Source organism: Hyperoodon ampullatus, assembly GCF_949752795.1.
Source record: "Hyperoodon ampullatus genome assembly, chromosome: 12".
In the NCBI taxonomy this organism is placed as follows: domain Eukaryota; kingdom Metazoa; phylum Chordata; class Mammalia; order Artiodactyla; family Ziphiidae; genus Hyperoodon; species Hyperoodon ampullatus.
In genome coordinates, this window is record NC_136925.1 from 68685629 (window position 1) to 68709809 (window position 24181).

The 24181-nt window shown below is 41.9% G+C and overlaps 1 protein-coding gene across 5 annotated transcripts in view; it reads left to right on the top strand.

Moving 5' to 3' along the window:
• The window catches only part of PHACTR2 (phosphatase and actin regulator 2), a gene marked incomplete at both ends in the record, with an annotated part of 249822 nt that overhangs the window by 197670 nt on the left and 27971 nt on the right, over window positions 1–24181 (top strand). For 2 of the 5 annotated variants that reach the window (XM_079716311.1, XM_079716312.1), the window contains 4 exons: window positions 8006–8086; window positions 13103–13261; window positions 18566–18805; window positions 22524–23058. In XM_079716311.1, the coding sequence (XP_079572437.1) occupies window positions 8006–8086; window positions 13103–13261; window positions 18566–18805; window positions 22524–23058 (1015 nt within the window). The remainder of the gene's footprint in view (window positions 1–8005; window positions 8087–13102; window positions 13262–18565; window positions 18806–22523; window positions 23059–24181) is intronic. The other 3 variants (XM_079716313.1, XM_079716314.1, XM_079716315.1) reach the window with 2 other exon arrangements.

A 24181-nucleotide genomic window follows, 5' to 3' on the forward strand; every position in this document is an offset into this window, starting at 1 on the left:
AATGATACACAAGACATACCTCATAGAGCTTAGACTAGAGTCATGTGAATGTGCAACTATGTACAAATGTAGCAATAAAAAAAATAGTAAGTGCTATAACAGCAATAATAGTAATAGCTAACATTTATTCAGTGCTTTCTAGATTCTAGGCTAGTCTAACATTTATTTGTTTTAACTCATTTAATCTCCAGAAGAACCAGAAAGTAGCAGCTTTTATTTCATTTTGTAAATGAGAAAGCAGAGGCACAGAGAGGTTATTTAAAAGTGCTCCAGGGACTTCCCTGGTGGCGCAGTGGTTAGGAATGTGCCTGCCAATGCAGGGGACACGGGTTCAAGCCCTGGTCTAGGAAGATCCCACATGGCATGGAGCAACTAAGCCCGTGCGCCACAACTACTAAGCCTGTGCTCTAGAGCCCGTGAGCCACAACTGCTGAGCCTGCGTGCCACAACTACTGAAGCCCATGCACCTAGAGCCCATGCTTTGCAACAAGAGAAGCCACCACAATGAGAAGCCTGTGCACCGCAACAAAGAGTAGCCCCTGCTCGCCTCAACCAAAGAAAGCACGCGCACAGCAGTGAAAACCTAATGCAGCCAAAAATAAATAAATAAATAATTTTCAAAAAAGTGCTCTAGGCACTCCCCTGGTGGTCCAGTGGCTAAGACTCCATGCTCCCAATGCAGGGGGCCCAGGTTCGATCCCTGGTCAGGGAGCTAGATCCCACATGCCGCAACTAAGAGTTCACATGCCGCAACTGAAAGATCCCACATGCTGCAACTAAAGATCCCACGCGCTACAAGGAAGATCCTGTGTGCCACAACAAACATCCGGCGCAGCCACATAAACAAACAAACAAATAAATAAATAAAATTTAAAAATAAAAGTGCTCTAGTTAGAAAATAAACATGGTTACCAAAGGGGAAGCGAGGGGACAAATTCGGGGATTAACAGATGTACACTACTATATATAAAATAGATAAACAACAAGGACTTACTGTATAGCACAGGGAACAGTATTCAATATTTTGTAATAACCTAGAATGGAAAAGAATCTGGAAAAGAATATATATATCTGAATCACTTTGCTGTATACCCAAAAGTAACACAACATTGTAAATCAACTATACTTCAGTTAAAAAAAGAAAGAAAAAGTGCTTTAGGAGCATAGAGAGTTGTTATGGATTCTACCAGCCGGAATAGTGAGATCGCCCTGCAGGGGGCGCTGTTTGAAGAGGACTTACAATTCTAGCAGGATTTCATTGTGGAGGGAGAGGGAAACAGCCTGATTCTAGCAGCAAGAAACAAAGGAAAGAATGTAGCAGAGGAAGTGCAGGAAGTGCTCAGGAAATGGCAGGAAGTAATGGTTGACTTTAACATTGGGCTTTTGCAAAAGTGAGGTGAAAAAAGAAGTGAGGGGAAGAATGGTTCTTTGGGACCAGTTGTAAAGGTTGGCTGCTGCTCTGAGGAGCTGGACTTGTTCTGAAGTCTGTAGGATTTGTGAGTAGGGGCAGTGGCGTGGATAAACAAGAAAATGGCCAGACCCCGGAGTGTTTTGAGATGGAGATGTTGGCTTTATTTCTCTGCCTTACGTTCTTGAGATGTTTTGGAAGGTTTTTGCAAATGTCCTGTTGGGTGGCATTTTGGTGGTTGTAGTTCTTTAAATGATTTAGCTAAGCCCGAGTGAAGGGTCCTTGAAAAAGGAGACCATTTCTTGACCTTCTGTTTTCTGTAATTACTGTTGAGGGAGAGGTAAAGCAAAGCCAGGCTCTCATAGAACACTTTCCACGCAAGACAAGCAGGTCTCTGTTTCTGTCTCTGTTTCACAGTAAGGCCATTCAGGACTCAGAACCCAGAAGATAACATGGTCCGCTTATTTAATGGTCTCCTATTTACTCTTCTATTTTGTTCCGACATTAAACGGTGTTAGAATTGAGAATTAGGACTCTCTTTCCCTGCCAAAAGAAAACACAAGTGGCTTGTGGACTGCAAGATTTACTCTCACAGATACTTCCAGAGTAATATAAAATCTTGGCCATGCATCCACAGAAAGGAGCTGGCGGCATATGCCCCAGCCTCTTCTCCTGAATGCAGGCTCCATGCCCAGAAGGACATCATAAATCACTTATAATGTATGATGAGCCCAATCGTGTGCTACACCCTGCTAGTTGGCTGGTGTCTGTGCTCTACACACTGTGACCTCCCTTCTTCAGAACATACAAGGACTTTTTCAGATGAGCCATAGGACAGAGAGCTGAGGATTTTCCCTTTGGCTGGTCCAGCCAAGCAGTCAAGGCGGGAGGAGACTGAAGACTCTTGTTCTTAGAGTTTTGCCACAGGTCTCGCTTGCTCTCTCCTACACTGGAGGTGCGGAAGGGGCAGAAAAGAAGACCATTGTTAGCCTGTTTTCTTTTGTTTAGCCTATTTCTTTTAATCCATTGTTTTCAACAAATACACATATTTTTTTTCCTGAGTGCCAACAACCTGCAAAGAAAGCACCGTTGGGGATACAGCAGTCAATGAAACAAGAGTTTTGGTTCTCATGGAGACTACACTTACACAAAGTTAGTAGGTCCCATGTCGGAGGTCAGGACACAGTATGCAGGTTAAGAAGAAGGATAAAGATCGGAAAAGGAGCAAGCTATTCTCCATCAGGTATACAGGGAAGGGACTTCTAACAAGGTGACCTTTGAGCAAAGACTTGAAGGAAGTGAGGGAATGAGCAGGAAGTGATGGAATGAGCCATGTGGGGGTCTGAAAAATCGCATCCCAGTAAGGCCAGAGGCCACCAGGCAGGAGTTTGCCTCAGGTGAGAAGCAGCAGGGGCTGGAGGGGCTGGAGCAGAGAGAGCCAGGAGGGAGTGGTTAGGAGAGGATCAGGTTGGGGGAGGGCCATCCTGGAGTAGGGGGTGGAGCATCTTAGGGACCATGCCAAGGAGTTGAGATATTATTCAATGTGAGATGGACAGCCATTGGAAGTTTCTGGAAGAGTGGTCCTTTTCAAATACTTGAAAAACCAGAGTCTAGGTATGAAGTCGAGAAAATGGGACCCAGTGCTTCCTTCACTTAGAGAGACCATGAACTGTTGTAATCAGGATTGAACTGCCAGAACTTTAATTCACCCAAAGTGGGGAGTAAACCAGAAATCATGGTTCTGCGCAAAGAAATACTGGCAAGGATGTAGAGAAAAGGGAACCCTCTTCCACTGTTGGTGGGAATGTAAACTGGTGCAGCCACTGTGAAAAAGAGTAGGGAGATTCCTCAAAAAACTAAAAATAGAACTACCATATAATCAGCAATTCCACTCCTGGGAATATATCCAAAGAAAAGGAAAACACTAATTCAAAAAGATACATGCACCCCAATGTTCATAGTAGCATTACTTACAATAGCTAAGATATGGAAGCAACCTAAGTGTCCATCAGCAGATGAATGGATAAAGAAGATGTGGTGTATATACACAATGGAAAAAGCCATAAAAAGAATGAAATCCTGCCATTTGCAGCAATGTCGATGGACCTAGAGGTTATTATACTTAGTGAAATAAGTCAGACAGAGAAAGACAAATACTGTATGTTATCACTTATATGTGGAATCTAAAAAATAAAACGAATGAATATAACAACACAGAAACAGATCACAGAAATAGAGAACAAACTAGTGGTTACCAGTGTGGAGAGGGAAGGGCGGAGGGGCAAGATAGGAGTAGGGGATTGAAATAGAAGCTACTACATATAAAAGAAATAAGCAGGGCTTCCCTGGTGGCACAGTGGTTGAGAGTCCGCCTGCCAATGCAGGGGACACAGGTTCGTGCCCCAGTTCGGGAAGATCCCACATGCCGCGGAGCGGCTGGGCCCGTGAGCCATGGCCGCTGAGCCTGCGTGTGTGGAGCCTGTGCTCTGCAATGGGAGAGGCCACAACAGTGAGAGGCCTGCGTACCGCAAAAAAAAAAAAAAAAGAAATAATAAGAATATATTGTACAGCACGGGGAAATATAGCCGATTTTGTAATAACTTTAAATGGAGTATAATCCATAAAAATATTGAATCACTGTGTTGTACACCTGAAACTAATACAATAATGTAAATCAACTATATTTAAAAAAAAAGAAATCATGGTTTTGCTTGGCCTTGCGGTAAAAATCACACATGCTTTTTCAATTAGGATAAAACTGAGTAACCATGAGGCATTTACTCAACTGGCAACAATACTTTTCATGGAGAGGCCCAACTATTACATTTAGTGATCTGTGTCTGCTAAGTCTCTTCCCCAGCAAGATTCTGGGTGTGCTACAGCTGTGAGTGAGGACCCCCCGCCCCAGCATTATTGCTGTTGTTGAGCAGATGAGTGTGAGCTTCAGAGTCAAAGAGCAGCTGGTGGATACTTGGTATCAGATTCTAGGAGGCTTCCGTGACCCACTTTGCTCTCAGTGGACCCAGAGTCACTCCTGCTGTTTTCCACTCGCAGATGACTGGCTCAGGTCTAGAGCTGTGGCGAGCGTGGGCTTGACTAATGGGCCGAAGTTACAGGGAGGGAGTGGGATTTGGGCTCCTGATGAGGTGTACCTTCCTAAAAGTGAGGGCAATGGAGAACTGGAGGGGGCTCTGCCGCACAGGGACCCTCCTGCCTCGGAATGTCTGCAGGCAGGTGAGCACATCTTAGGAATGTTCCTGAAAGGGCTCCTGCTTTGTGTGGCATGTTGGACTAGAATGACCTCGCAGATTCATTCCAATGCAAAACACTTCTGAGCCCATGAAAAAGTGTCCAGTGAATGTGTTCTGCAAACACACAGACACTCTGTAAACATGAGGCACATATTTTAAAAGATGAAGAGTGAGATGCTTGTTCTGGGAGTACCGTGGTTGGAACTTGGTGCCTTGACAGCATACCTTCCATGCTTAGTTGCCTGCAGTTTGTACTCCTTGGCCCAGGACACAGTTATCTGCATTATGTGTTAAAAATGCCCTCAGCCAAAGACCAAACAAATAGCCAAAGGCATTTTCCTATCAGGGCCCCTTTATAGGAGGTAGAGCAAAAGAACAAAGCAGTTGAGTTTGATTCTTGGCAGGAAGCCAAGCTGCCGAGGTCTAGCTCCAGTATTTACATGGAAGAAAGAGGAGGGATTTTTAGCTGAGATTAAGTTAGAATTAAAGCAACAGAAAACTTAACACTAAACTAAAGCATCCTCTGGGATCCATAATGGAAAGGTGGAAACAAGGGGATATTTTCGGGCTCTCTGATGATTTTTTTTAAGTTCAACTATGAAAGCTTTTAAAAGGTGCCCAAAGCAGAGATTACAGAATGGCCTTGATTACTGATCCAGGATCACCCACTATTTGAGCTGGACCACCTGTCCTTTAGTGGCCATTGAATCTCATCCCTCGATTTACAGATAATGGGTCAGGGGCCTTGGAACTTGAAGAGTTGCCGACATCACACAACTGGCCGTGGAAGTTCTGGAGCTAGCACCCAAGACTTCTGGCAGCTATTTTGTGTTTTAGGCCACTTTACTGGAGGAGCAAACAATTAGAAGCTCTTTCCTAACAGCCAGGGGCAGACAGCCACAATGACTGTGTTCTCAATAGGCAGTGCCTTCAGTTTCCCAGGATGTGGGCTCATCCCGTGCCCAGTGGTGCCTGCAGCCTCAAGCTTAGTGCAGCACAGCTGGAGGTCTCTGGGCCCACCCCCAGGAGTAGGGGCTGAGATCCCGCTGTGAGAGGTCCCAGAGGCCTGCTCCCCCTGGAGGCCCAGTCAGGCGTGAATGGGTCCTACAATCTCGTGAGACTGCAGTGGTCAGGGTCCTACTGAACCCCTCACACAATCTCCGCAGTGCCCCAGTATCATTGTGGGTGCTGTTGTTTGGCTTCCTGTGCTGACCGGGGTTCTCTCCTCTTTGACAAAACCTGAACACATTGGAGCTGCCTTTAAGCAACAGTACTCTTTTTACGTAAAAGAGCTCCCATAAAAGAACAGCTCCTGCTGGCCCCCCATACCCAGGTAACTTTGTCTGTTGAAATCGCCGACATTTCAGTGAGCTGCTGTCACTTGCTTCTGCAAGGGGTGGTGGAGAGTGGGGCTGGGTGAGTGACCTAAAGGGGCGTGGGGTTTCTGTGTGTGTCTCCAAGTGAACCAATGAGATGTTCAGTATCATTCTTTTGGCCTTTCATTCATTTACTCACTCATTCATTCATTTTCTTGTTTGTTTACATTCTGAGTCTAACCAAAATAAAAAGTTGGACGGAACTTAGAACAAAGAGTACACATATGCTATACATAAAATATAACTGAAGTCAGCTCACTTGCTAAGAAGGAGGAAACAGATTTCATCCATGAATTGTATGAAATCTATGGTAAATATCAAGCTTTTCTCTGACTTTTCTGGCAACCAAGGTACATAATTCCTAGTTATCAGAAAGGGGGAATAAATCCAATTTCTTTAAGAGACTAAGTGTTGCTATTCTGGGGCTCATGTCATCGCTTAATACAAAGCTGCTGGTCCAAGGCACGTCCCTCCCTCCCCCACCCAGTGTCCTAGCATCAGGCCACCTGGAGCACCCCCCAAAAAACACGTTCTCAGTATGTGTGAGGGTGTGGCTTGGGGCAATGGGGTTTCATGTAGGTCTTGAAATTATGTTGTCCAGGGTGACTTCAGGATTTGCAAATTATGAAGCCAGGGGTAGGAATTTTAGGGGGGGTCAGAATCTAGTCCCACTGTGCATACCCACTCTCCACCAATGTACCTTTCCTTTTCCCCAAAGAGCCCTAAGTAGATCCCTTCTCTGGCCCTGTTTTAGGTGTCACGGTGCTTTCTTTTTAAAAAAAAAAATTTTTATTTATTTATTTATGGCTGTGTTGGGTCTTCGTTTCTGTGCGAGGGCTTTCTCCAGTTGTGGCAAGTGGGGGCCACTCTTCATCGCGGTGCGCGAGCCTCTCACTATTGTGGCCTCTTGTTGCGGAGCACAGGCTCCAGACGCACAGGCTCAGCAGTTGTAGCTCACGGGCCTAGTTGCTCCGCGGCATGTGGGATCTTCCCAGACCAGGGCTCGAACCCGTGTCCCCTGCGTTGGCAGGCAGACTCTCAACCACTGCGCCACCAGGGAAGCCCCAAGGTGCTTCTTGAACAAGACATCCAGAGGGAACAGAGTTTGGCAGAACGCACTTTGAGGAATGTTGGCTCAAAGGATTAGAAGATGGTATGACCCTGTCATACCACCTTCTTGGCCCTTGAAAGTGGGAAATGGAACTAGTGGTCATATAGACATGTAGGATTTAGGAACTAATATTATAGACATATAAGGTGAATACTACTGAAGTCCCGCCCTGAGCTCCTAAACTCCGTTCTGAAGTGGTACCAGGAATTTAATTTCTTCCAGAAGAAGAAAGAGTCAGTATTGAGATTCCCATTCCTTTACATACTATGAAAACATGAATTAACTCCATCCTCCCAAGACTTGGGATTTGTCAGGGGATATGCCAGAACACTCTAGAACTTGTGAGTATGGCAGGGAAAAGAATTACAGGAATGCTGGACTTTTGTAATAGATGATGTGAGAAAGAAAACGCTAGAAAAGTAGTCCCTTCTGTCTGGGGTTCAGATGAGTTACCTGAGTGTCTACTGGAAGTTTGTTTTCCATGTAAGCGCATTCATACATTGCACATTCATAGAAGCCTGTGTTTTAGAATGCATCATTACTAAAGAAAGGAGTATTTCCAAGTGAGAAGTAGCCTTGGTGCTCCGTAGTTGATATGGGATAATGTGTCTGGATTCTTAGCCACATTCCATTATTTGGAAGACGAGGCACAGTGGCTGAGCTTCAGGTCTTGGGCTAGGGTTATTTGCCCTGTCCTAATTATGTTGATTCCAATCACGTGGTTTGCTAGGCAACCAGAAAAACTGGGGTTTGAGCCCTCAAGTCAACAGAATGAATATGCTCAATTCTACTTGAAATGTTTTTCATAATTATTTTAAGCAATGACTTGATTCTTACTTGTGCTTATTCTTTTTAAAAGTATTAGAAAGGAAGATTTCTACAAGACAAAGTAGAGAGGAGCTGATAAGAAGGGGAGTTCTTAAGGAATTGCCTGATCAAGGTGAGGAAATTAATCATACATTTAACATAATTTGATCCTTCCTTCTTTGGTCTTTCTTTCATTTTCTTTTGAAATTTAAGATGATCATGGTCTTTGGGAAATAAAGTACCACACTCTGAGAATCTTGCTTTAATTCAGAATGCCTTTGTGGGCTGCAGAGAATCTAAGGTTTTCTAGAGAAGAAATTCAATGACCTTTTTGGTGAGTCCTTCACCATATGTCACCCTAAACCTAAAGCTTTACAAAGCTACTCTGTGGCAGGAGATACAGATAAGATACAAATGCTTACATGATTCATTCTCTATTCTTGAGCTTCAATCTGTCTATACAAGTAAACTCAATTGTTTAAGTAAATGCAAAGTTTTAGCTCGGCTCATGCCTTTTGGTTTCTTAAGTCTACCAGTAAAAGAAAAGAGAGAGAAAAGAGATGGTAAACAGACCTCTCGTCCTTTATACTCTGTAATACACTCAAATGTACGGTCAATAAGGATTAATGGGCAAATTAAATTAATCTGCTTTATATGTTCTCTCAAGTAATTTTCCCAGCATTGTTCTCTTTTCATTTCTTTGAATCTAGCTCTCTCTCACCATGTCGCTAACAATTATTATTTCCAAGTGTTTTTTCCCCTACCTCTAATCTTCTTCCCTTTTTTCCTCTATCCTCCCAAGGGGGAATCTTGCTCAAAAAGACAAGGATTAGATAGAAACTGAAATAGACCCTCAGAAGAAATACCAAGATGGTTATTTCTCCACATAAATAATTCTGAATGATTTTCATTGCTCCCACTACTATAAAACTAAAGGAAATTTTTGTTGCAACATTGCTGACTTACCTCATGCCTTTCCTCACCCCACCCCTCCAAACATTTACTGGGGTAAAATATTATTATTGTGCTTTTATAGGCACAAATAAAATGCTGTTGATTTGGAATTGAAATAATAGTTCTTCTCATTTCCTAATATATATTCCTTGCAAAGAGCTTAACCTCTTTGGGCATTCACTATTTATAAATCCAAATGCCACGCTTTTCCCCAACATCTGAATATTCTAGAAGGAGCTAGGAGATGCTTTACTATTTTACTCCTGCAGAGAAAATAGGGACGTCTGGAGTGAATACTGCCATTTTTCTTGAGCCCTCAAAGTTTTAGGTATTTTATTTATTGTACTTTTCTCACTCCATTTTATTTATTTATTTATTTATTTTTGTGGCACGCGGGCCTCTCACTGTTGTGGCCTCTCCCGTTGTGGAGCACAGGCTCCGGACGCGCAGGCTCAGTGGCCATGGCTCACGGGCCCAGCTGCTCCGCGGCATGTGGGATCTTCCCGGACCGGGGCACGAACCTGTGTCCCCTGCATCGGCAGGCGGACTCTCAATCACTGCGCCACGAGGGAAGCCCTTCTCACTCCATTTTATGAATGAACTTAAAGTAGTCCCTAATTTTCTATTACCTTGAAGCTAGTCATTTCCTTCCTGGAACTTTTAGAAATAAAAAATGTACATCCTTAAAAAAAAAAAAAAGTACATCCTTAACATTTTTGTACTTGAAGGTGGGCTTGCTACTGGTATCATAAAGTTTGCTTCCTCCCTAATCTCCTTGGAGACGGCAGAGAAATTACATGTCCACTGAAAGCTCAATGCTGGGCCATCACCTTTATAGCGTGGGCCAATGCACTGTTTCGGTATCCTTTATTTGGAAACCTTTACAAAGAAAGAAAAAAAAGGAAAAATTTCTGATCAAAACTGTTAATGAGTATTAAAGTTAGAGACTAAAGGCCTCTTTTTTTACCCAATTAAAAATTATAGCTAGAAAAGCGTTTACTTTTTCTAAAGACAAGTGGCAGTGGTCAGCTGAAAGAAATGCTTAATATTGCTTGATTTTATTTTGCCTAATCTGTTAAACTATTTGCAAGATGGATTACAATTTCATATACTTACTTTCCAGAAATCTGACTCTGTTGGATCTTTGTATTTAATGTTTGCAGACCGAACGTTAAAAGTTTTAAAACATAAAATAACAAAACAGTCTTTAACCTAAACATAGTGTAGTAGGTTTAATGTTTGGGCAGTCATCAATTACTGAGTCTTACTTTCTACTTTTTGCCTGGTCCCTATATAGAACTACAGAAATGACCCAATACTTAGAAGTTCCCAGTGAGGCTTATTGTAAATAGAGCCCTTCCCCACTTTCAGCCAAGGGCTGGGGAAAATAGTTTTCTGTCATTTTTCCAAAAACAATTATCTTGAGAATTTCGGTCTGTTTTCAGCTCTAGCCAGAGACTGGAAGCTGCTGTGCTTGGTGAAAACCTCCTCTCTTCTGCCAGTGAAGGTTCATTCTTTGCCTTGATGTTCTTGACCTTGTCTTAGCTCTTGACAGTGCTTGTCAATTATGCCCTTTATTCAGTGAGCCAAATAGACTTCTAAAATCCTGCCAGCTACCCTGGATTTGACCTCATCCCATTCCACCCCATACCTTCACTCCCAGCTATTATTATTCCTTTTAGATGACCTTTTTTATGCCAAGATCTAACTTCAATCTAAAAATTCAGTGATTGGCCTTCTCTCCTGAGAAGTCCATGGTCTGGTCCGAGTTTAGTCATCTTCTGGTTCTTACCTTCCATCTTTTCCCTTAGCTTTAACATGAAGGCTTGTAGTTGTTTTTGCCTGCATAACAGCCTCCTTTCTTTGTCTCCCATGGTGTCCTCTTTAACCTTCTAATGAGTCACTCAACTTTTGTTCTTACATGATTTTCTTCTTGTCTCTGTTCCTCTGTTAACTGTATCCCCAATGGACCAGTTTACCAGAAAGAGGTAAATCCCTCAAATACTCTCATGCTTCTTATTTAACCACTTATTTCTGTGTGCTTTATCTCTTGGTTTACTTTAAGCTTATGACTCTGGTCTGAGTTTTCTCCTTCCTTTGCATACAAATGCTCCTGTAAGACTTGGAGTGGGCACATCTTACTGTAACCTGCAGCCTGGCTCAGCATCTTGTCTTGCCTTCCTTTGCTGAGCTTGTATTTTACTCACATACATAAACTATATCAAGGACTTAACTTACTTTAATTCTATTGATAAAATAATACACAAAACTAGAAAACCTTTTCAATACACATACCAATTAATTAATAATAACTTCAGTTCTCCTGTTTTATTCTTGAATTCCATATTTATTACAAACATGACTCCTTTTTCTGTTATTTCCTATACTTTAGCTTTATATCTAAGAGTAAGTATCCTTCTACATTGTTGATTATTTCTTTCTATCATGTGATAATCCAATTTCTTCTTGTGCCCACAATTATTTAATTTTCTCTCTAGGTTTTTTTTGTTCTGAATTTAAAAAATTAGTTATTTAGTCTACTAAAGAATTTTTAATGTAATAATGGTTAAAACAATTAAATTGTCATTAACATGATTTCAACATGTTTTCATTACCAACTAAAGTCGTAGAAAACAAAGGTAAATTTATATTTGGGTTACCTAAAAATTGAGGATTTTTATATAAAGAAGTGGTTTTCTATTTTGTCTGGAATTTTCCGTTCTTATATTATTTTTTGTTTTTCTGAATCCAGTACCTGGACATTATATTGTGTCTCCCCTTCCTCTTTTTTTTTTACTAGCAAATTTCTTGGGATCCAGTCATAAGAACTAAGAATCTTTTGTTTTCTTGTTGGTTTGTTGTATAGTCTTTTAAAAATCATTACCTTAATTTTATTGAAATAGTTGAGATCTACTTGCAATGGCATTGTCTTCAATTATTGTCTATTTTAGTTTTATACAGGAATCGGATTATAGGTACTTGGAAGTTACATGACTAAGGAACAGTTGTTCATTTTAAGTATGACATAATTCTGTGACATGTATTTTACTTACTAAAATGCCATGTTTGTTTTTGTCAATAAGGCCAATGGATTTTATTGTTGAGCCAAAGCAATTCAATCACATTTAATGAAAACTTGGGAGATGGTCTCTGTTTTAGAATGATTGCCAAAATAAGATTAATCAAAAATTGCATAAAATCAGCTCTAATCATGCAGTTCTTCAAGTTTGCTAAGTAAAAACTTCAAATCATTAATTTCGCTTTTATAGTGGTAGCACAGCTTCTTAAAATTTTCCTGATATGAACTATGATTAAATTTTCAAGCATCACTGAATTAAGAGTTTCGGCAAAATCTCTCTCACTTTAGAAACTCCTAGGAATTTATAAACATTCAGGGGTGTTAAAATTAGTTATTTGTGATTTAGATAACAAATGTTAATTCAGTTGTGATTTTTTTTAAATTCCCCTGTAATTACTTTTTTTACATTTTTTTTTCCTAATGTTTTCAAATTATTATTAGCCTAACTTAAAGACTTCCTGGTCAGCTATATATGACAATTCCCTGAGTACATTTTAATATTTCCATAAATAGGAAAATGAAAATACAGTTAGCCTTACTGCCATCTTTCCCTGAATAGAGTAGCAGTTATATTACTGTGTAAAGTTAACATGTCATGGATGTAATATTCTGGAGACAGTGGTCCTTGGAAATGTTCATATTCTCCCACTAATCGTTTGTATGTGTAGTTGCATTTCATGTTATTTGTGTATTTGCATTCACCTTGTGTTTTTGGTGCTTGTTAAAAATGTTTATTCCATTTTTCAGATTCCTTTTTTCACAGGTCAGTTTCTGAATGACAAAGAGACTCCTAAGTATTGACTTCAACCAAAACTAAGCCCAAGAAGAGAGGGACTCTCCTGCCTAGGGATATTTTATAATTAGGTTAATCGTTCCTAACTGTCTTGAGATGGCTCCTGGAGACTCCCTCCATAGCTGCTTTCCCCCAAGACTAAGAATTTTCTAGCTCTTTCATTTGAATGAATTATTCAGTAAAGCATGGTGAAAATAGTCCAGGATGTATTTGGTTCCCAGGTCTGAACATAAACCTGAACCCTACAGCCCTCATAACTGGAAAATTTGGTTTTAAGAAAGCCATCAAGTTAGACATCTAGGTGTTTCTCTCCCCATTTTTAGATGGAGATGTAACAGTTAACTTTGAAAATTCAAACGGGCACATGATACCCATCGGAGAGGAATCTACCCGAGAGGAAAATGTAGTAAAATCTGAAGAAGGTAATGGCTCTGTAGCTGAAAAAGCACCACCTCTGGAGGAAAAGGCAGAAGATAAGAAAGGTAAAATCAAGAGAAACCCCATATTCTTTTACAGCTCAAAGTTGAGAAGCAGGTCTTAGGCTCCAAATAGTGACCCTAAGACCAGTAGAGAGGAGTTCTGCAAATACAAAGAGGAGAGAAACGATAACTAGCAAAGAGAAACTGGATGGTTTCCTCAGGTAGCTACATCCATTTTATAAGCACATCATTTAATGTTTTATTAAAGGGGGCTAATTAATAGTAAGAATCGGAAGGGGTGGCCTCTTCTATCATTAGAGATGTCTGGGAATGTTATCCTTTCCTCAGGAGCTTTTTCTCAGTATCTTTTTTTTTATTTTTAATTTTTTTTTATTTTTGTCTGAGTTGGGTCTTCGTTGCTGCACGCGGGCTTTCTCTAGTTGCAGCGAGCGGGGGCTAGTCTTGGTTGTGGTACGTGGACTTCTCACTGCAGTGGCTTCTCTTGTAGCAGAGCTTGGGCTCTAGGCACGCGGGCTCAGTAGTTGTGGCTTGCGGGCTGTAGAGCGCAGGCTCAGTAGTTGTGGCACACGGGCTTAGTTGCTCTGTGGCATGTGGGATCTTCCTGGACCAGAGCTCGAACCCATATCCCCTGCATTGGCAGGTGGATTCTTAGCCACTGCGCCACCAGGGAAGCCCCTCAGTATCTTTTAAAAAAAAAAAAAAAAAAAAAAAAAAGCCAGCAGTCTGAACATCTTTCTCTGCTGGTTACTTTCAAATCATAGCAGCTCGGGCTTCCCTGGTGGTGCAGTGGTTGAGAGTCCGCCTGCCGATGCGGGGGATATGGGTTCGTGCCCCGGTCCGGGAGGATCCTACATACCGCGGAGCGGCTGGGCCCGTGAGCCATGACCGCTGAGCCTGCGCGTCCGGAGCCTGTGCTCCGCAACGGGAGAGGCCACAACAGTGAGAGGCCCGCGTACAGCAAAAAAAAAAAAAAATTTTAGAAGCCTCTCTTAATAATCTGTTGGAAATTTATTATTTTGCTTTATTCCATATTAAGTATGGTACTCATGGGGCTTTACTTAGTATTTCCATTGAAGGGCTCTGGTTATGCTTACGATCATATGTTAGTTGATTTCTCATAACTAATTATGAGAAATTAACTAAAAATTTTAATGATAATATTCCTGGAACATAAGAGAAAACAGACCTGAATAGAGTTTAAGAGGTTACAGTTGAAATGCAGTGATTTCTGTTTTTACTTTTTTATTTTTTAGTCCAACTGTCCTGTCTCACCCCATTGTTAAATTTCAAATCCATCTGTGCTTTGTCCCTGGTACAGCCTTTTCACATTCAAAATCACATCCTTCATTATGTAACAGTGCCATCTTTAGTGCTTGCCTGGTCCATGTGGAATGTCAGTCAGTGGACTGGACGGACTTCAAAGGCCGTATTTCCCTTATCAGCCTAATAAAAAGTTGCTGACAGTTTTATGTTAATTAAACCAGCAGGCCTGATGTTCCAAAAAGATGGCAGACTTCATAGGTTCATGGATATTTGAGAGATGTTTTAGTTTTCTTATTTTTTACTTCGGATTAGTACATTCAGTTCTTTTTGGTCAAATAAGGTCCCAGATAGCATCTTGCTTGGCTGGTCTGTACATAAGGAGATGGAAAGGCTGGACATGGTGCCCCAGCACCAATGAGAGAGAGGAGCCTCCCTCTCGCTGTGTAGACAGTGGCCCCCGCTGGAGCCACACTGAGTGAGGGGAAGCATTTGGTATGGAAACCACTTCCTGACGGTAAAAAGAATGTCACTCCTGACCAGCATCATGGAGTATCATGTTAAATAGCAAATATCTTATAAACAAACCATTCATTGCTCTGGAAAGACACCATTTAATACTGAAAAAACAGCTTAAGAGTTACTCTTACCTCTGCTCCTCCTTTGATCTCACTTCTTATTTGAACTTACTACCGTGCAAATCTACTCTCCCATGTTCTCAGTTTACCCTTTATTTTGGGGTGCAGTGTGCCCCTTCCTTTTGCATTAAGTCAACTTACCCAAGAACTTCATTTCATATATTAACTGGTTAGATTTGCAAAACCGTATCACATACCATCCTAGATGCTTGTATCTCTTTTTGAGACAGCATGTCAGTACTTTAATATTTGAAACATCAGCGTCAAAGAAAACAAAACAAATGTCAAGTGGCCTTCCCACTACTCTGGGGGCAGGTTCTACCTAGGACACGTGGTGTTCCTGGGGCTCCTGAGGGCACCTGATTCTGAGTTTGGGCCTCTTCTGCTTAACACTGGAAACTTTTCCTGAAGGCCTTCAGGCCCCTTAGTCTCCCATTATTCCTTATCAATAAATATATAGAGAAGCAGAAAAACTGATCTGCAATCTGTTAAATATAGCTTGGTATGAAATATGAGAAATCTGAAAAGTATCTGATATTATTTCTGTTGAGTCATTGTAGAGGGCTTTCCATGAAGTAACAAGTATCTTAACCTGCATTTGTTCCCCACGTGAGCATGAAGGTCAGCCATGGGGGCCAGGGAAAGAGCACACTGTGCATAAGAAACGGCCTTTGCCTTCAAGCAGATCGTGACCTCTGTGGAGACCAGCACGTACACAGGCAATTGTAATACAAGATGCAAAGTGCTCTGGGAGGCCCGAGGACAACAAACCAGGGAGCTTGCAAGTGGGACCAAAATTGGGTCTTAAGAGGAAGATATTTCCAAACTGAGACCTGGAGGAGATAAGAAGGATGCAGTCAGACAAAGGAGAGGAATGGGGGCAAGTGCATTCTAGGCAAAGTGAAGGCCGACTGCAGTTCTCAGATTTGCTCTAAGTGTTGTTGGACTTGACCCTCCATGTGGTGGAAGGAGGCAAATTTGGAAGTGTAGTCAGTAGCTCGCCTCCAGACCATTGTTTTGAGATGTGGTATCCTCATCAAGCCAAAGGGCATAGGCAGCCCTTTCTTAACCTCCTCTTGAAAAGGTAATACTCCTCTACACTGTCAGTTTATGTCTTTTCTTCAGATCGTATGCTAATAGTAAAAAATACCTCTTGACGTTATTCATTATCTCCCAGATACAAGAGTTCACTTCCCACGGATGTGTGTGTGTATGTGTGTGTGTGTGTTTTAGTAACTATCAGCTGATCAGTCACATTCACTGAATAGACATAATGTTTAGAGCATCTTGCTTGATGGAATATAAAATTTCAGACAAAAGCAGTTTATAATTTAGTCAGAAAAGTATACTGTTTGCGTGCGTGTGCTCACGCACACATACACACACACATACACCCGTTAGGAATCACTGCAGAGTCAACATAAGCATTGGCCATATGGCAAACACACACAGATAATTTGATAGAATTTACAGAGGAGGGAGGAGTGGACCATGCTTCTCCAAGCGTAGCCGGAAGTTTGCGTGTAGTGTGTACATTCTCAACCCAGTAGGAATTGTCATTTCCAGCTGCCATAGAGTGACCCATCTCCTTCCCAAACTCAGAAGCTGGATTCTTTGGGATATAACTTTAGCATTTAAACACCTTAGGCAGACAGAAAAAAGATCCCTCAGTAATATGCCATCCAGGCAGAGGATAAGAGATGTGAGGCTTTGTAGCAAGAGAGGGAATTAAGATACCAAAGGGTGAAGATCACTGTGACTGGCTTTCACCGTGGATGGTGGTATTGGTGGATCTCCATTATGCCAGGGGCTAAAGGTACAAAGATGTACTTAAAGAGCAGGCCTCTAACCTAAGTCAAAAGACTAGCAAATCAATGTACATTTGTATGTTTTACATTAAAATAAAATGTTTTCAGTGACTGTCAACTTGTATTGTTCTCAACTCTGACTCTTGCAATATAGTGGCCTTGTGGTTCAGACCTGGTGGGTTAGGAGCGCCACTCCTGTATTATGGATGCTAAGCAGCTTAGTTGAAGAGACAAGGTATATAAACAGAAAGGCAAACATACAAAGTAGCCTCTGATAAATGTTGACTAAGTAGCACAGATAATGAGTACAATTAAGTGCAGGAGTCCGTCTGGGCTGCAGTGACTGGGGTGGGTTGCATGACTGAGGGAAGGTAAAAGAAAAGTTTTATCCATTACATACTGAAATTTCAATCATTTTTATGGTAGTTATACATGTAGAATGATGGAGATGTAAAAAAAAGGGGAGGAGTCCTCACTTCACACCCACTGGGATGAGAAATGAAACAAAAGAAATAATAAAATGTGATGCATTCCAATATTAAAATCCTTTCTTGGTCATTTGATAACAGAAGAACATATTCAGTCAAGGCTCAGTCTTAACGCTGTCTTACACTTTTTGTTGTGCCCCATTTTGAAATGCTGCTTAGCTCTTTGGACCCAAAGTGTATTTTAATTTTAACTAGTCACAATTAGAAAAGATAAGGATGTGAATATGTGAATGAACGTTCAGCATCCCCACTTTTTTAAATGAGAAACTAATACTACTCTAGTTATGCAAAATCTTGTGTGAGGCTTCTGTTCTTAGGTATGATTTTTTAAATGAATTTTAACGTTAAGCTTTTTTAAACTCATTACTTGTGTTTACACTACAAAACAAATTTGATATTTTTTTTGGTTTCTGCACCCTCCAGTACCTACAGTTGTGACACAGTTTGAAAAGGTCAGAGGAAGTTATTGTAAAACAGGAAGCTGCCCTAGTGCACTGGGAGAACTTGAGAAAATTTTAATAATAGAAAATAGTTTATTCTTCAGTGCATTGTGCTTCCTGTACCAGATTCTAGAGAGCCTCCCTTAGCTTAGAAAATAATTGATTTTTGACCACAGTGACACAGAGACAGAGCACAGATCCCTTTCAGGTAGATGGGGCTGGAGTTCGCCTGAGAAAGTCCCTCAGTGGAGGGTAACTGTGAGTCCAGCCATTGCTGTGCTGTCAGCCTCACCCTGTGGCCGTGTGTGTAATGCGCTGATCTGCCACTCTTGGAGTCCTTCAGTTTGGTTAAAAACTTAGCACTCATGCCCACATCATCGTCCAGCAACCACCGATTCGAGGTTGGTGTCAGCCCCTGGTGGTGGACATTTATGCTCACCCTGAACTTAACTTCATCACAGTCACTCGTGCAGTCTTATTTTATCACAGGAGTGATTTTTGGAGCTGGAGTGCACACCCTAGTTTGGCTTTTAGCCTTTGATCTTCTTTACCCCAACCCTCATCCTCTCTGGTGCAGAAACCCACTGGTTCCCAGGGGCCAAGCAGCTGCATGTTTGTCTCACTGTTGCACTATGTCTTGCTCCTTCTATTTGTATGGCGTGTATGCTGTGTGTCTGTATCAGTCTGCTTCTGTTCACTTTCTCATTTGTAGAGAACCCTGAAAACCACTCTGAAACACCGGCAGCTCCTGCTGTACCTCCTCCAGCTCTTCCTAAACCTACACCCAAACCTAAGCCCAAAAAAACACCTGTTCCTCCAAAAGGGGCTGCTGCTGGGGCCGGCCCCAAGGGTGACGAAGTGCCTCCTATTAAAACAATTACCAAGGCTCCTGGTAAGCAGGCCCCCGTCCCTCCACCCAAGCCAACAAGCCGAAATGCAACCCGAGAGGCTGGTGAGTATGCCCTCTGTGGGGTTGAGTCTAGGGTGCTTGGCTCTGGGGTGGGGCTACTTTCTTCTTCTAGGAATGATGGCCTTTTTGGTGTCTGGTCTCTTAGGATGTAACACCAGCGGACTCAGCTTTGACACAGAGAATGCCCAGGAGGTGCCTTTGTTGCTGTCTCTACCAAAGAAAAGTCAACCACTTGATCCATTCACCTCATTAGGTTTAGGGTGAATAGACGTCTTTCATCCTGAGTATCCACTATCTGCACAAAACCCAGTAGAAGGAAACAGGGAGTAGTCTGCCTGATGAAGAGCGATGATGTGATGTGATGTTATTTAGACATCAACTGGCCTACCTATTTGAGTTTATGGGTGGCTCTTTGGCTTGGGTTTTCTTTCAAAATATCTTAAGTTTGCACATAAAAACATGATGCTTACATCTTTGACATATTTGCTGGATCTTAATGTCTTAAATCTTATAGTCATCTCTCTACTGACAGATGACAAAGGGTTCATTTCACTGAGTGCTCCATGCCACCACTCTCTACTGGAGTCACAACTGCTCAGCAGAGTTGTAAGTTACATGCTCAGTGCCCCCTTCCCAACCTCATAGACTTCGGTGTGTCACAAGGGAAAGGATCTAGTGGAGCGATTACAAGCTGTGACTGCAAATCACCGGGGGATGTTTGGGTGATTACATCACTTCATGTCATGTGTGTCCAGCTTTCCTTTCACATCAGATATGCTCAATGCAAAATGGAGCCCCCATTCTAATGAAGTGGAATAAAGAAGCCTCTCCTGCCATCCAACCTTTAAAAGGATATCATTCCAAATACACATGCTGAGCATCTTTTTCCCATTAACACATGCATAAAGATTCTCCTGTGTTATAGCAAACCTTATTTTCCTTAAAATCAGCAGCAACTTTCTCAAAACCAGCTACCAGGATATGCCTTGGTATTAATCTTTCCCTCTTGTCATTTATACCCATAATGCTCAGATTCAGAGAGTGGCTTAGGTGACAGTAGGACAGAACTCAGAATGCAGATAGATGTCTCTGTCCTGGTGTTCCTGTCTACCACCTTTGACCTTGTGTGTCTGGGTCTCTTCTAATAAGCTCTAAAATGAAAATCTCAGAATGCTTTGCCAGCAGTGCCTACAGGCCATTTTCTCAGGGACCAGCTTCCATCACACATCAGTGTCTGTTCTCGTTGGTGTCTGTGTGTGTTTCCCAGACTGCCTAGCACACCTCAGGAGCAGTGCTTGAAGTGAGGCAGGTGCTGATTTACTTCCTGAAGTAAAGCCCCAAACTCTCACCCTGTCCTTGGGAGTGAAGACCCACTTCCCCACGTCCCATGTGGCAGCAGCTCACTGTTGACTGGGCTTGCCCTCTCTCTTACTTCTCTCAGAAGAAAGCTGGTGATTAACACCAGGGCAGGTGACAGCTTTCATGAGAGATTTGGAGTTATTTCCAGATATTTTACTTGAAGATTTTTTATAGACTTATGATGTTCCTAAGAGGAAAGTACAGTCATGTTATCCATTGTATTAAAAGAGGCCCAACTGGCGCTTAGTGTGAAAAAGGTTGCTGTTCTCAGGTTATCACAGAGAAACAGGAGTTGCCTTGAAGTCTTCCAACAAGCCCAGCGTGCAAGGATCTTTTTTTATCAAATATTGATAATACTCCTTCAGAATCCTACTCACATTCCATTTGTAACCATTTAGAACTTTCTACATGGTAACTTTGTTTTATTTGAATAAAGTTGACCTTCTGGAAAAGTTACTTCAAATGTCACTCCTGATTTTCAGTCAGACATTTAATCTCGTAAAAAAATTTATTGGTTCAGATTCTTCCTCTATTACTAAATTAGTGTAGATCTCCAGATCACCAGATATCAGGTTGGCACATTCGCCTGCTTTGCTAGTGAAGTAACATCTCATATTTTTTTACTTTCTCGTTACACCCTGTGTTAACAACAAAAGTATTTAACTGAGGCGAGGTGGCATTTCTTTTTTAGTCATGGCTATAATTCAAGGTAACTTAAGCAACATTTCAGCAAAATCCTCATTTTAGATGACACTTAAAAGAGAAATATAGTAACATGGCTTGACTTTGCACTCTAGGCATAAAATATTTTTTTCCTTAAGCAAGGCTGAAGTTAACTTTGCTGTTAGAAAAACAAAAAGACTTCTATAAGAAAAAATTATTCGAATTGATGTGTGGAAAATATTCTGTTCAATTTCCCCAAGAAATAACTGAACATGTTTAGACAGCAAGTCCTTAGCATCTTGGTTGTGTTGTGAAAGGTAAATTTGGAATGGACTTAGATTGTAGGAGTGTGCTTAATACGTTTGTCCTGTAAGCAAATGAGGATTGTTTGTTTCAAAGAAACATTGACAGGCCCTGATATGGGGGAGGGGAATTCTCATAATTACGGATGTCTAAAATAATAAAGCCCCCAAGCCATAGAGACTTGTTTTAAGCCTGCATCTTTGTCACCAAGTGAGACTGCCTTTTTTCAGTAGATCAGAGTTAGTGAAGTCATACACCCCAGTGTCTATTCCTTTATCTGTTCTTCCTCTCCTGACCCTCCCAACTGACTTCAATAAAGTTATAACCAGAGGTAAGTTACAATAAATAACATCTGTGTGCAGTGTGGATTGGCTCCACAGTACTAACGAGATTTTTCTAGTTCTTCTGTGGAAGATAGTTTGACCCCTCAGGAAAAAGAGGGAATATACAACATTGTAACAGAAAAAGCAATTAGGAGAAATGTATAGATCCTCAAGGTCATAGGAGTTTAAATGTATTTCCTGTGATGATAAAAAGAAAAGGAGAGTTAACTTTTTTTGTTTTTTTTCTTTCCTGAAAAGGGTTTGGTTGAAGGCAGTCCTATCCAGAAGCAGGCCATAGCCATGGCCATCCTCTGATGAAGGCCCTCTAGGAACATAAGCAGTTTTAGAAGCTCTGAAAATGATACTCTTTCCCTTCAGATTATTCAAACACTACACATTTTTTTTGTAAAAAAAAAAAAAAAAAAAAAAAGACATTTTTCTGCCTCTTGATGTTTTGAAGGAGACTTGTCCTTCATACGTGGCCATGGGTTTTCCCTCTGCCCTGTTAGCACTGCAGTTGGGGAGATGGGCCAGGGTGGAAAGCTTCTGTACAGCCACTGGGGGGAGCTGGTTTGGAGTTTGCTCTTTTAGCAGTTAAGATGAGTAAATTTGCTTTTGGCCAGACAGGAGCTGGTGGTATATACTCCAGCATCTTCTGAATGTGGGCCACTCCATTCCCAGGAAGGCATCATAGAACATGTACAGTTTGTGATGAGAGTAACCTTGTACTATCCCCAGACAGCTGCTGGTGTCTGCCCTCTACCACTATAATGTCCCTTCTTTGGAGCATACAGGGACTTTTTCAGGTGACCCACAGGGCAAGGAGGTGAGGATTTCCCTTTGGCTGGCTCAGCTAAAGACTGAGGAGGGAGTAGACAGAGGACTCTTGTCCCTCAGGGTTTGGCCTCAAGCATCACTTGCTCCTCCATTGGAGGCAAGGAGGGGGCAGAAAACAAGACCATTATTATCATTAGCCTGTTTCCCTTTATGCATTTATTCAGACAGATTTGTAAAGTTTAAAGGGAACGTGGTCATTGACGATTGCAACTCGGTTAGTTTATTTAAAAAGTGTTCTCTTCTTTGACTCCTAATGCAAAGTCTCTCTACTTTAGCTGGTTCCTCTCATTCAAGAAAAACAACTGGCTCCAAAGCAACAGCTTCACCGTCTACTTCCTCCACCTCATCTCGTCCTAAAGCTTCAAAGGAGACAGTTTCTAGCAAAACAGGGATGGTGGGACTCACAAAGGGCAAGAAAAAAACCGGCAAGCAGCCAACGTCTCAGCCGTCCTCGGATGCAACCGCTTCTGGCATATCTGACCTTAAAGGAGAGCCTTCGGAGACCAGGGTGGCGAGTCTCAAACCCGAGCAGACTGCCCCTGGCACCGAGGAGCAGACCACAGGCAGACCCAAGTCCGCAGTCCCTCTGCCCGCTGTGGCTCCAGCACCTCCTGCCCCCACCCCTCCTGCCGCTCTGGAGGAGCAGAACATTGTTTCCTCAGACACGCCTGTCGTCCTGGTCAGCAGCGGAGCCGACCTGCCCGTCCCTGCCTCAGACCCAAGTCAGCTTCTCTGGACTGAAGAGGCGACAGACAGCACCACTGTCCACTCAGGCACTGGCTTAAGTGTTAGCAGAGAAAATGCAAAATGGTGAGTCGGCACAAAAACCCCATATTCTACCTGTATTCCTATGAAGCTGGGTACGAAAGACCACTAAATCGCTCTGCTGGCAATGAAGGAGCCTACTTTGGTTTCTTCTATAATGTAATCTAGTTAGGTAAGCACACCTGTAATCCAACCGTTGATTTGGTTTTTTTTTAATTGAAGTATAGTTGATTTCTAATGTTGTGTTATTTTCAGGTGTACAGTGAAGGGATTCATGTATGTGTGTGTGTGTGTATACATATTCTTTTTCAGATTCATTTCCATTATAAGTTATTACGAGATACTGAATATAGTTCCCTGTGCTATATAGCAGGTCCTTGTTGTTTAGTTTATATATGGTCGTGTGTATCTTTCAATCCCGAACTCCTCATTTATTCCTCCCTCCCCCCTCTTTCTTCTTTGGTAACCAGAAGTTTGTTTTCTATGTCTGTGAGTCAATTTCTGTTTTGTAAATAAGTTCATTTGTTTAGATTTCACATATAAATGACATCATATGATATTTGTCTTTCTCTGACTTACTTCACTTAGTATGATAGTCTCTAGATCCATCCATGTTGCTGCAAATAGCATTATTTCATGCGTTTTTATGGCTGAGTAATATTCCATTGTATATATGTACCACATCTTCTTTATCCTTTCATCTGTCAACGGACATTTAGGCTGATTCCATGCCTTGGCTATTGTAAATAGTGCTGCAATGAACACTGGGGTGCGTGTGTCTTGATTTTTCATAGCCCTGCCCCAGGAATGCCACGGGCTGCTGGAGACGATTACATTGGCCTTACTGACTGATACACTTAAGATCTGTGCTTTCAAGGACATTTAGAGTCTGCCTCATCACTGCTTAGCAGTCCTTTTTCTTTTTCCTAGACAGTTTCCTCCTCTTCCCTTATAGTGGTTACTTACATCTTTACCACTTATGTCCAGATTGCTCACCCATTCCTGCCCACCTCCATTTCAACAAGTTATTTAGCCTCCTCCAAAAATAAAGAGCATCAGGAAAGAACTCTTTTCCAACTCCTTTTCCTCCAACCTTAGAGCAGCTACCTTTCTTGCTTCCTCAATTCCCTACCCAGCTCAAGTGTTATCTCCTCTGTGAAGCCTTTCA